General features: G+C 30.8%; 1 protein-coding gene across 6 annotated transcripts in view; it reads right to left on the reverse strand.

The window, feature by feature from the left end:
- LOC106464820 (fat-like cadherin-related tumor suppressor homolog) overlaps positions 1–14489 on the reverse strand; it is a 62162-nt gene that overhangs the window by 34055 nt on the left and 13618 nt on the right. For 4 of the 6 annotated variants that reach the window (XR_002611834.1, XM_022392613.1, XM_022392615.1 and 1 more), the window contains exons 11-17: positions 13935–14106; positions 13171–13392; positions 9650–9673; positions 8042–8665; positions 5490–5795; positions 3626–3834; positions 800–944 (exon numbers count right to left, since the gene is read on the reverse strand). Coding sequence is in view for 5 of the 6 variants with exons in the window: in XM_022392613.1 (XP_022248321.1) it covers positions 800–944; positions 3626–3834; positions 5490–5795; positions 8042–8665; positions 9650–9673; positions 13171–13392; positions 13935–14106 (1702 nt within the window). In the remaining variant the exon portion in view is untranslated. The remainder of the gene's footprint in view (positions 1–799; positions 945–3625; positions 3835–5489; positions 5796–8041; positions 8666–9649; positions 9674–13170; positions 13393–13934; positions 14107–14489) is intronic. The other 2 variants (XM_022392616.1, XM_022392614.1) reach the window with 1 other exon arrangement.

Here is a 14489-nt window from a genome sequence, read left to right on the forward strand (position 1 = left end):
AAGCAACCTAATACCTTAACGTGTCTCTATAATGATACCACAAAATGCACCAACCTAGTACCTTAACATATCTATATACTGATACTACAAAATAAGCAACCTAATACCTTAACGTGTCTCTATAATGATACCACAAAATGCACCAACCTAGTACCTTAACATATCTATATACTGATACTACAAAATAAGCAACCTAATACCTTAACGTGTCTCTATAATGATACCACAAAATGCACCAACCTAGTACCTTAACATATCTATATACTGATATTACAAAATACACCACACTAGTACCTTAACATATCTATATACTGATACCACAAAATACACCAACCTAGTACCATAACATATCTATATAATGATACCACAAAATAAGCAACCTAATACCTTAATATGTCTCTATAATGATACCACAAAATACACCAACCTAATACCTTAACATATCTATATACTGATATTACAAAATACACCAACCTAGTACCATAACATGTTTATATATTGATACTACAAAATACACCAACCTAGTCCCATAACATCTATATACTGATACTACAAAATACACCAACCTAATACCATAACATCTGTATACTGATACTACAAAATACACCAACCTAGTACCTTAACATGTTTATATATTGAAACTACAAAATACACCAACCTAGTCCCATAACATGTTTATATATTGAAACTACAAAATACACCAACCTAGTCCCATAACATGTTTATATATTGAAACTACAAAACACACCAACCTAGTACCATAACATGTTTATATATTGAAACTACAAAATACACCAACCTAGCCCCTTAGCAGAACTTTTAAGGTAAATTTCTCCTTGATCGTGAGCAATGTGAAACATTTTTTGAATTTCTGAATTGTTCCTTTCATATATACTGTACTCCAAAGATGCCGCTTCTGCCAAGTCCAAATCCAATGCATGTACCTAGAAAGTTAAAACATATTTAATTCTTGTGAGTTCATGTTAACTAAAGAATTTTTGTCATATAAGGTAGAAAAAAAATAATTTAAGTATGTACATTTATATTAACTTCGGATCATACACTGGAGTGAAGAGCCTTTCTAAAGTGAAAATGCAACAATATGTGGCCTGACATTGGACTGACTGTAGATTTACAGCACACACACACAGAGTAAAAACATAAATCTGATACTTATTAGTCAGGCTCTTCTAATTTTCTTGGTTGAAATTTTCCCATTTTCTCCCTCCCACAATTAGCATCCCTGGGTAACTGCAACTATTAAGCTGAATAAACTGAAGCAAATTTTGGGTAAAGAATTTTACTTAAGAACACAATGACTAGACTCAAGTGATATTCAAACCTACAACCTTTCAGTTACAAGGCCAAAGAACTAACCACTAGAAGAAAGAACTCCCTAACATGAAAATTTTTTCTTAAAGTAGTTAAACAATATTGATTTCTCAATCAAAATGAATTAACTCAAACCACTAATATACCACTCTTAAGCCTAAAGATATGAATTTCTATGAGTGCTAAGAAGGAGAATGTTCGTAAACTAAAATAATAATGGTAATATAGCAGAGAAATGTATCAATTAACTGGAAGTGCAAAGACCCAAGTGTTAAGCATTTTTTCTTAATTTAGATTTACCAGATGTGGCCAGACACTTGATAAAAATCACACTCTTGGCACTAACTATAACGCACTATCAAATCATTAGAAGCTAGAAACTGGATTTTTAATTCAGAACAAGACTGAGTACAACCATTTTTTAGCTGTCAGAATGTAGTTACGTACATTTGTATACGTACTGCATCTTAACAGCAATGGAATGCGAGTTCTGCAACATTATCAGATCCTAAATATGAAAAGTAATGGAACTGTATGATATTTAAGGGGAAGCTCAAACATATCATGCAACTTATTTAACAATCCGTATATAAAACTTAAAATCTCTCTGTTTGTTTGTTTGCTTGTCTGCTGCGTTCACTGTGCAGGTCATCCTTCTCTCACGTGAAGCTGCATTTTTGTTAGTTAGTAGCAATTTTATCCATGCAACGAAAAGGTTGAAGAAATTGAATTGTTTGTAAACACTTTTTCAGTTGTATATCAAAGAACAAGCACAGGTGATATTATGTAATAAACACCAACATAAAGTCTTCTAGTATCATACCTTCCAACTCAAAAAATGATTTACAGTTTGTAAAACATACTTTTTTGCCATACTTATTTATTCTAAATAAGTTAAATTAACTTCGTTATGTTTCAGAATCTGGTCACTAAGGTATTTAAAAGTTTTGACGGTCATAAGAAATTGATATATACATACATATAGTTATCCTTACAAAATTAATATGAAATCCATATTTATTTCTCAACTAACATCATTAAATACTTCTTTCGTACAGAGTTTTGAAACCTAAAAAAAAACGAAAACGTATGAAAAAAATAAATATTTCAAGAAGAAGGAGATAACTTACCCAAGATGCAGAGAGGAATCAAAGGTGTAACAGATAAACAAGTGAACATTTTAAAATACTCAGAGAATAATTGGAAAACAAAACCTTACAAACAGTGAGAAGTTATTTAATTAGGAAACATTGAACACAAAAACAGGAGTTTTGGAATTTTAAGTTTTTCTTCAGATAATGGCCATTGATCTCATCAACATTAAAAACAAAACAAAAAGAAAAATAACAAACCTTACAAGAAATAAACAGTAACAAATTGATTAAGAATCATAAACAAAACTAAAAAAAATACTTCAAACATGAGTTTTGAAATACAACTGTTAGTTCATTCATAAATAAATAAATATATATAGAAGGATGGTGAGAATGAGAAGGGGGCACAGGTATAGCAATATTTTTTATGATTAATTCTACTTGAAGACTTAATTTCAAGGACTATAGCATGTCTTATAGTAGAAATACATCTTACACTGTAGCGACTATTATAAATATAAAAATAACATGATTGATGTAGACCACCCACAGTGCAAGACATATGGTTGATATACATTACAACCATGAAATTCTCACATGAACAGAAATATTTGATATGTCTTACAATTTTACAACTACACTTAAAAAACTTAAATATAGATGTTGAGAGAAAATTGTTTTAAAAAAAAAGTTTTATAAACTTGTTTGTAACCAATCAACTTTAGCGAAGGTCTTATTTTCAGTTTATTTATTGTAACAAATCAACTGAGTCAAATTATCACTTTAGTGAGGGTGTTATTTTCAGTTTATTTATTGTAACCAATCAACTGAGTCAAATTATCACTTTGGTGAAGGTGTTATTTTCAGTTTATTTATTGTAACCAATCAACTGAGTCAACTTATCACTTTAGTGAAGGTGTTATTTTCAGTTTATTTATTGTAACCAATCAACTGAGTCAAATTATTACTTTAGTGAAGGTGTTATTTTCAGTTTATTTAGCTTCTAGTCACTTTGACTTAATTTTCACAATCAAAATTTGTTACTTAATTAATTTTAGTTAATAGGGCGTGAAGCTTAATTTTTTTTCTCTCAGGTTCAAAAATAAATAATTTTACATGCTATTTTAGAGAAATTCTGACTTTAAAAATTTACATTTTAAAGTTATGTACATATATTAACAACAAACTCTTCTGCTTACTTTCAAAATGGTCGTGCCTACTATCATGTTTGAATGTATGCTAACTTGATACTCTGCAACTAAAAACTGTGGTATATTGTCATTCACATCTGTAATGGTAAGCCTAACCGTGCTGTACCCTGCTCGTCCACCAACATCCATGGCCACTAGAGGAATCTCGTAGAGGTTTTTCTTTTCTCTGTCAAAGGACATTTTTGTGACGATTTCTCCTGTTAATAATAATGAAAAGAAAACTATTGTGGGATGATAAAACTGAAGAGAGAAAAAAAAATCTTAAAATGGAGCAATTAAAATATTTTAGTTAAGGAAGTAAATAATTGATGATAACAACTGTAAACTGATCATCCTCATAAGTACACATTATATAGTTAAGTATATCACTACTAATGTAACAAAGCTCTAAACCTTAATGGAGTATAATAAGTATTGTTAAATCAAAATTATTTGTATGTAATAAATGATACCGAAGTAATTTCGGAGAAAAGAGTGAAATAACAGTAAATTACACTTAATTAAACCATTTGATTTTGAAAAGAAATGTTCACTAATAACAACCTGATAAAGAAAAAAGCAAACACGATGGAATGTTAACCCTTTTTAAATGTAAATAATGAACAAATTAATGTGAAACAAAACATTCAAACAACAGAGTTAAAACAATTTTCCATGTTTACAAAAGGAAAACCAAAATTAAAAAAGTATCAAATACAACTTAAAAATGAACTTTAAGGAAGTATAAAAGCCTGAAGAGTCTTATAAAAAGAGAGCAAAATACAAACAACAAAACACCAACAAAGAATTAAGTACTCCAAACAGTTGAACAGTTTCCTATGAGATGCTTTTGGAGACATTTTGGACTTTATGTCAAGTTCTTCATCAGGCCTAAAACAGATGAATCAAAATTTTATAAAAATAAAAATAAATTAGTAGTGTCTCAACCAGTACTACATATATAATACCCATGGGTACATGCAGGAAGAGGCAAGGGGAGGTTACATCACTGTCCACAAGTAAACTAACTACCTCTTGTTACATCACTGTCCACAAGTAAACTAAGTACCTCTGGTACATCACTGTCCACAAGTAAACTAACTACCTCTTGTTACATCACTGTCCACAAGTAAACTAACTACCTCTGGTACATCACTGTCCACAAGTAAACTAACTACCTCTGGTACAACACTGTCCACAAGTAAACTAACTACCTATTGTTACATCACTGTCCACAAGTAAACTAAGTACCTCTTGTTACATCACTGTCCACAAGTAAACTAACTACCTCTTGTTACATCACTGTCCACAAGTAAACTAACTACCTATTGTTACATCACTGTCCACAAGTAAACTAACTACCTCTGGTACAACACTGTCCACAAGTAAACTAAGTACCTCTGGTACATCACTGTCCACAAGTAAACTAACTACCTCTTGTTACATCACTGGCCACAAGTAAACTAACTACCTCTTGTTACATCACTGTCCACAAGTAAACTAAGTACCTCTTGTACATCACTGTCCACAAGTAAACTTACTACCTCTGGTACATTTATTTTCAGATATAAACTTTCTTTGTTACACTGCTTCCAACATAGAAACTTCTTCTATACAGCTGTCCATGAATAAACCACCTCCGTTACACCATCACTATTTGTAAGTAAATACGTAATATTACTGTCCATATTAAACAGATATCCTTTACAGATTTACTATTCGCAACAATCTCAGTAATACCATTATTCTTAAGTAAAACAGAAACCAGTGACTTATGACAAGACAGCTTGTTCCAATGCACTGTGAGATCTGGCTTACTCTCCGAACTTCATTTCCATTAATGAAAAAACATACTGATTTGGTGTTACATTACCTGAACTGGGATTTATACTGAACAATTTCAAACATTCTTCACTCTGTATATAGTATCTGACAACTCCATAAACACTCCTGTCTTTGTCTGTGGCAATCACAGTTGCTACCAAGGATCCAGGTGGCAGGTTCTCTTCTAAGGCAACTTCATATTTCGTTCGGCTAAACACGGGTGCGTGTCTGTTAGCACTCCGTATGTCCACTGTAACTCTAGCATAGCTGGAGTACACACCGTCTGTTACTGATATGTTCAAAACATAGGAGGACTGTGTCCAGAACTGATGAGCATTGAAAAGGGAGACCACACCTAGATGTAATAATACAGTCATCAACAGAAAATGTTATCATCAGAAAAAAAAAGGTATTTCCTCTTTGGATATCCTGAGTATTACCATAAAATCAAACAATAGATTAAGATATAATATGAAAAAACTAATTCTTAGGTCACTCAATAGCAAATGTTTGTAGCAAAAATCTGAAAAAACCAACAACAAAATTCAATATCCTGTACTTATGTTCTTCAAAAATAAAAAACCTGATTTTTAGTGGTATAAACCCTCAAATTTGGCATTGAGATCCTTCTCTTTGAATATACGAGACTTGGTCCAAAAGGGTAAAGTTATGTATATAATATAGAAGGAAAGTGGCACATTGTTTGATTATTTCTTGGAAAAATACCATTAACCCTAGATTATTGGTTATATGAGATGCTATTTCAAGAATCGTTTATCATTATAATTGATTCAATAAAGTTACATTCTTGAGTTTCCTGGTCACACAGTGTAAGTTATTTTCTATTATAACAGATTCATAAAGTCAAATTCTTGAGTTTCCTGGTCACACAGTGTAAGTTATTTTCTATTATAACAGATTCATAAAGTCAAATTCTTGAGTTTTATGGCCACAGAGTAGGTGATATTTTATTACAACTGGGTTGGTAGTGTCAACTTATAAATCATGTTTGACTGTTACAAAGACTAAGATTTTCTGTTGATACCTGGTTGATATAAAATTAAATATGGTCCAAAGATTAAAAAAACGACATCCATATAAACTTAGTACGATTTCTAAGAGAACATAAAAAAGAAAGAAGATGGGAGAAAAAAAAAATTAAAAGGTTTCATAATTTCAGTTTGGAAACTTAAATAGGAAGACTTGACACTTAAATCAAGTAGAGATAAACACACACAAAATTTACAATTTCTGTTAACGTGTATAAGGAAACAAGACCATTAAAGACAAGGATGAACATAAAAATACCTCTACTTTTGTGGAAAAACTATTCTGGCACTTATTACTTTTACTGTGGAAATTGTCAACACTCAGAAATGCATGAAATATTCAAGGTTTTGTACAAATAGTTTCATCTTTTTTATTACATAAATGTATTACTCAAGGTTTTTTTTTCGGCTAACAATTTGTAGAATGGGAAAATTTGAAACCAAAAAGGACCAAGTGTATCAAAAATGTGAAACATTTTAATTTATTTGTTAGAATAATTTCATGATGCTTTCATGAAATGGTTTTAAGGATAAAGTCAGGTTTTATATGAATAGGGGATGGGATTCTTTTACAGTGGGTGTCTGTGACTTCTTGGTGATATATTCAAACAATAAACAGACAGCACACAATCCACTTGTTTTAAAATAATATATTCAAAACAAGTCAAACGTATGTCCAAAAAATTCTTTACAATATAGGACATCACAGTTGTATCTAAATCTCTAAATAATTCTCTTTTCTTGTCAAAAGTCCACACAGACTGGTTCAGTTACTTTAGAACCCAACTGAAGAGACAAATAATTTTTTCTCTTTTTGTTGTTACAATACAGCTGTGAAACACACTATAGAAATTAAGGCCTATCATTCACACACCGGCTATCTAACATTTTTTCTATCCTCCTTAACTTGCTGTATCTGCATGGATTTATAACACGAAAAAGAAAAATCTATAACCATCTAGTCCTCTAGTAGTAACAACATTACACATAACTAGAAAAACTTGGAAGCTTCGAGTAAGATGATGTCAACAGTATTATTAAAGCCTAGTACAACAATCGAACTGCATACACAATGTGTGACTTGTACAGTTACATAACAAACTTGTCATAACTATTACTTTTAAAATAATTAACTTTTAACAATCTTGTTAAGAAAACTAAATAATCATTAAATATTAGATCACTAAATAAACTAAAGAATAACTATTAAGCTTAACAGTCTTGCATATCCAACAGATAATTTCCATAACTTACAATTTCTGCAACTTGTTAAGATAACTTACATTACTATAAAGGCAATGTTTCTACAATCACGAATATGACAAGGCACCCAAGTCCATAAAATCACAAGTCTGCTTTAAATACAGGACATGTAAAGTTTTGAAAATGTGGCGAATCACTTCTTCAAATTGAAAAATCAGGATCACATTATTATTAATAATTTTTAGAAGTTATAATAGCAAGTAAAGCCTCAATTAAAAGCTCACAGAAAGTCAACAGAAATTTCATTAAAAACCACTTAAAGTTTGTATTAAAGATAAATAATACTGACCCGTTGTGTTGTTGATTGTAAAAGCCTGATGATCATTGCCACCTACAATAGAATATGCTAGTTTTGGTTGGTCTGTAACGTCAGGATCAGATGCAACCACCATGATGACAAACTGCCCACGTTCAGCATGTTCACTAAGGACACATTTATAAGATGGGTTTCTAAATGAAGGAGGATTGTCATTCATATCTGAAACTGTAACCCAAACATTTGCCGTCGAGCTTAGAGATGGTGAGCCTCCATCTGTTGCCATAACAACAAAATGATGCATAGGCTGAGTTTCGTGGTCAAGAGAATGTTTGATAAAGACTATGCCTTCTGTAGGATCAACGTGGAAATAAGCAGTAGCATTACCTAGAATGCTATACTGTATATCCTGATTAGGACCTGTGTCTCTGTCAGTTGCATAAACCTTCAGGATTGATGTTCCAAAGGGTGTAGCCTCTGAGATCGTTCCATTGTAGGTTGGTTGACTAAACATGGGAGCATTATCATTCACATCTTCAACTTGGATATCCACTAAAACATCCGTGTAGTCTCCAGATACAGAATCAGTGGCTCGTAGTGTGATATGATGTTGCTGACGGATCTCAAAGTCAAGCTCCTCCACCACAAAGATAACACCTATCACATGACCAAATCTCAATGATACAAGAAATAACAGCACAAAAAAAATTAAAATATCTTGGCCAGGTTGTAAAAAGTCTAAGTAATTTGACAATGATTATTTATTTTTGTATTCTTTTAAGTTAAACTTGACCTTGAAAATGATAAAAAAAACGTTAATACTTTCTGCTCAAGGAGAACGACTGAAACATAAAACAAACTGAAATGATTTGCAAAGAAATAATATTTTTCTAGCACAATTAGCCTAAAAAAAAGAAAACTATACAAGTTTTCCAATAACAAAATAAAAAAACTAAGTCATTGTTTAGAAAAAACTATCAAAAACCAAAAAAAACACAACTAAACTAATAACCATTGATAAAACTTGAATAAAAGAACTGTGCAAAGTTGTAAAAAATACATTCATAAATGGTGCTGAGGACAATGCAATTTCATACATGCTAAACTACTTTAATTTCTATCGGTGCTCCTCATGCTTCGAAGAAAGCCATCTATTCACCAAGCATATTCCGTTCTCTTTCCTCATGCTACCAACTTTAGCCATGCTAGGAAGAACACTGTAAGAATCTGAGCAGTCCAATAGAATGTGCCGAATATTCAATTCATTTAAAAAAACAAGTAGTTTTTCTTAAACCAATCGCTTAAAGATTTTTCCTTTACACTGTGACAAAAACAATTAGTTTCATTTTTCAGTGACAAATAAAAAGTGCTGTTTTCTATGACACAAAAGAACTTAAACAACCATTTAAATAAAAGCAAACTAGCAATAAAACAAAATACAATGGACTCCAAATACTTGAACGAAAATATTCTTAATGTGATTTTTCTAGAGCAGATACTAGTCATGCTAAACTAACGCGACTAAGGCAGATTAGTGTGAAGCAGAAAGCTGTTCTTGTTAGTAATAAGCAGAAAATGTTAAGCCAGGGACACAATGTTAAATGATGATAAACAAATTAAGAGCTTCTGAATTATACTCACATGGACCATTATTATGACCTGGGTCTATATAAGAACCAAAAAAAGAAAACAATTGTAAATGAAGCATAAATAAATTTAAAATAAGGATAAATTAAAAAAATTAAGTGTGTTATTTTTTCTTTACATATTAATTATGGGTCGTTTGTTGAAAGTGACTCTTCAAACTAGTCCATGTAATACTCTTCCTGATATCATCTACAAAAAAATATCTTGTATTTTATTTGGATAAAAACATAACACTTTACACCTCTGTATTTTAAATATGAACAAGTGACTATTATACTGTGTGGGATAGGTTTATATATCATTCATTTATGTGATCTCATAATAAAAAATGTTCTTTTCTATATTTTATGTTATATTAGATAAACCTAGATAGTATGTGTGTGTGTATATATGTTTATTGGATATTTTGTTTTTTGTAATAAAAACTCTAATATGTTAGTTCATTGGCTTCCCAAAAGTGTACCGTGGCGGCCAAAAACATTACGGTTCATGTGAAGCTAAGGTCAGTAAATGTTAAAGCACATATCACCAATAGGTTTAGATAATCTGGGCTAGATTTTATGATGAATGAATGAAGATACAGATAAAATAAAAAATCAGACAAAAATTTCATGATTTTGTTGTGGGACAAATATAAGTAACAAAACATCCTTTACCATCTTGAAGTGTTACACATTCAAGCATATTACCACCCTTTACCATCTTGAAGTGTTACACATTCAAGCATATTACCACCCTTTACCATCTTGAAGTGTTACACATTCAAGCATCTTGAAGTCTTTATATGCTTGAATGTGTAACTCTTTACCATCTTGAAGTGTTACACATTCAAGCATATAAAGTCTTTACCATCTTGAAGTGTTACACATTCAAGCATATAAAGTCTTTACCATCTTGAAGTGTTACACATTCAAGCATATAAAGAGAGTCTTTACCATCTTGAAGGGCTACATATTCAAGCATATTACCACCCTTTACTGTCTTGAAGTGCTACACATTCAAGCATATTACCACCCTTTACCATCTTGAAGTGTTACACATTCAAGCATATTACCACCCTGTATCGTCTTGAAGTGCTACACATTCAAGCATATTACCACCTCGAAGTGTTACATGGAAATGTGGTTTCAATTTACAGAGGTCATTTCAAGGAGGAAAATTTATTGCACCTTTCATGATGAATTATAATGAATCAAGAATATATTCAATTTTTTTTAAATAGAATTTTACCAGTTTTATAACAGCTGACCCACTAAATCTAAACTTTATGGTGATGTTAGTGTTTTGTATTAAAATATTAATGCTGTGAAAGAAATTGTTACATTTTATCCTTAGAAGAAAAAATTAAAAACAGATTTAAAGAAAGATGTATAAGTAAACATAAAATTCACATAGAAAATAAAAAAGAATGTCTGACATTAATGTGGGATGTACCTATATACTTTGTTGTATATTTACCAAACTTTCTTGAAAGATGATAAGACAAGTTAACAAGCTCTTACCTTTAACTGAAACAAAATAATGATTTTATCTACATAAAAATTGTTTTAAAATTATTAACAATATTTAAATGATGTATGACAAAAACATATACAGTATTACAAGCTAAATGTTAAACACGTTTAGATGTAGGTTATACTAATTTTACTAATAAAACTTAGGAAAGTAATTTCTAACACGTATTCTGAAAGATTGCTCAACTTAAAGAGAGACATTACAATTTTGAATACATAAAATTTATGCAGCATTTTTTAAATATTTCAAAATTGGATACTTGATTATTAAAACAACAACAAACGTTGTTAGTTAGTATTTAAAACTGATGAAATGTCACCCTTACAGAACTAAATATTATAGTTCGAAGTAAAAATAATATAATTTAGGATAATAAACAGAAACTACACGCCCTAAAGTACGAAGAGTTAAAAAGTTGTTAATCCTTGTCTTTGGTATTCACTATAAAATACATATATATATAGCTTACATCTAAGCCTAAGAAAATTTCTCAAAACTGTGACCTCAATTTTTGCGATTTTGTTTTACAAGTGCAAGATTTATTTCAGCCAGTAATTTCGCTTAATTTAATATAATTCTGCTTAATACTACTAATATACAATTTCTGTTTAAACAACTAAGTGTGTAAAGTTACATATTGAGATAGAACTGTTTCAGTAACAATACTAGCAAACACAAGCCCCAGTTAACAGTGGGTAATCAGATCAAAAGTCCACTAATGTCACTAATAGGTTGGATAGGATGGGGATTCTCTTCTCTCCCCAAGTAATTTCTTTTTTAAAATAAGTATAATAAAAAACATTTAAATTTTATAAAGGCAAATGGGATTTGATATATACATAACGTAGCCAGCTATAGTAATATAGAAAGTTTTAATGTTATAAAAAGTACTGAAACAAGAAAGTCAAAACTACACAAATTGAGTTTCTTAAAATTCTTTCCAATTGGCTGCTGGTTCACTGTATAGAGTACAGTCCACTTCTGGCAGTTGAATGTGAGTGTTCCTTACATGGTGTACAGCTTGCAAAAATTCTGTGCATGTTAGAGCAGCCATGGTCAATAGGTTAAGTAACAGCTTTTGTAGTTTTGACTTTCTTGTTTCAATACTTTTTGTAACATTAGAACTTTCTATATTACTACAGCTAGCTAGGTTACGTATATATCGATCCATACTTGTCTTTATAAAATTTAAACACTTCTTATTACACTTGTTTGTTTTCCTTTTTATTAACTATATTTTTGTGCACCAGCAATACCAAGCATGGGGGCACACATATACTTGTTTAAATTTTATTATCCATCAGGATCTCTACCAACATACCCTCAAATTTAATTATATGCAAAGTAGCACATCATCCAGTATATATATATATATATATACTAGTATCCTTTTTGGTACAAGAAAGGAATCATTGGGACCCCAGACAGAAGAGTTCTGTAAAATAATTAGAACGATAAGGTTTGTCATTTTTTCTGCCCACTTGTCTGGAAAAGTTACTTACTTAGACGAAAATTTGGATTCAATCCATAAACACATATATAGTGATTTAATAAACTTTATAAGTACAATAAGCTTTAGTATTGCTCAGCCAATACTGTGAAATAGTCATTGTTAATATTCAGACATTTTAAAGATGGTTTTAAACGGGCGATTTTTATGGCCTCCATTTCGTTTCATCACAATCCCTACTATTAAGTATCAAATTAGGTGCCTAACTGTTATTTGAAGAGACCAAACATTACACACATTTTGTTGTACCTTTGCAAAAGATAAAAATAAAGAAGAGATTTTAACTTTAAATGTCATTTTTAACTTCTCAATGTTAAGGAAGTACCAATCACTTGCTTGAATTTAAGGATGACTCTGAAGTGTTTCAATTAAAACCTATTTCTGTATGAATAATATAAATGAACTGAGATCAGTTTAAGTAAATTGTCTCAATTAATTAAAAACCATTTAACAATGACAGGCACATATATATATATATATAAGTATATACCAGTGTTGAAATCAACTCCAAATTCTTCATCATCATTTCCTTTAACAATACTGTAGATCAGTTGGCGTCCTTGTGGACTTTCAGCCGTGATTGAGAGAACAGGTGATTTAGGACGTATATTTTCTGGTACTAAAACTCTGTAAAACTGTTTTTCAAATGTCGGCATGTTCCTGTTGATCACCTTTATGGGTACAGCTACTTCACTACGTAATGAGGGCTTCCCTGAATGATAAATTATGAACACAAATTTAAGTTCAAACTGTGATAAGAAAAGGTCATTTCACGTGTCAATCATAAAAAAATGGATTATACCAGTACAAATGTACTTAAACAGTTAAACAAAGTGCAATAAAAAATTATTTGTTAAAGCAAAACTTTAGATTTTGCAATTACCTGAAAGTATTACGAATGCAGTGAAAAATCATGTTAAAGCTCTTAGAGAGAGAATCAATTTATGGCTGATAACCTGAGGTATTTCTACTGTTAAAGATGTTTGAGGATAAAATATTCTAAATATGACATGCAAGGTTCCATCAAAACCTGGTTATTATGTTTCAAATTCATAGATATGTACACATAGAAGTTGATCAATAATGATATGTATTATTATAAACTAATTATCATCAAAGATTACTAAAAGTAAAATGACAGACTTTGTTCATCATAATTAAAACTAATCGTGTCATTAACATGTTTACTTCATAATTAAAAAAAATAGAAATATCAATGTTCTAACATCACTGAAAGGCAGAAGTATTGCTTACCATTATCATATGCTGCTACGACAACATCATAAGCAGTTATGTGAGGTTTAAGGTAATGGCGTAGCCGAACTTCTCCTGTTCGACTATCGATACTAAACAGGTCCTTCTCTCCTTTCACTAGCTCATAATGTATGTACCCATTTAAGTCCATATCCAAATCAATAGCTTGTACCTATGTACAAAATAATTTGTTTTTGGTATTATTAACATTAGAGTTTTCATATTAAGTTCAATACTTAAAGTGTATGTAATCATAATGTACCCAAGAACTCTTCACCCAGATGACAGAGGAAAATCGCAACACTTTGGTGGCATTAGTTATTAACACGTTCGATACCCAAACTTACAAATGTAAATTAGCAGAATTTAAAAATCCACAAGACTGGTTTGTATCACTTAAATTTTATTTTTGATTTGGTAAAGATATTTGTATTCAGTCCCTTGTGTGTGTGTCAACAGATAACACTGGAAATAATTCTGAGGTATAAATATCAACAAGTTACAGAAATTTACAGCAAAGCACGAGGGACTGTTATATATATATATATATATATA

The sequence above is a fragment of the Limulus polyphemus genome, unplaced genomic scaffold, assembly GCF_000517525.1.
Source record: "Limulus polyphemus unplaced genomic scaffold, Limulus_polyphemus-2.1.2 Scaffold1750, whole genome shotgun sequence".
NCBI classification, from domain to species: Eukaryota; Metazoa; Arthropoda; class Merostomata; order Xiphosura; family Limulidae; genus Limulus; species Limulus polyphemus.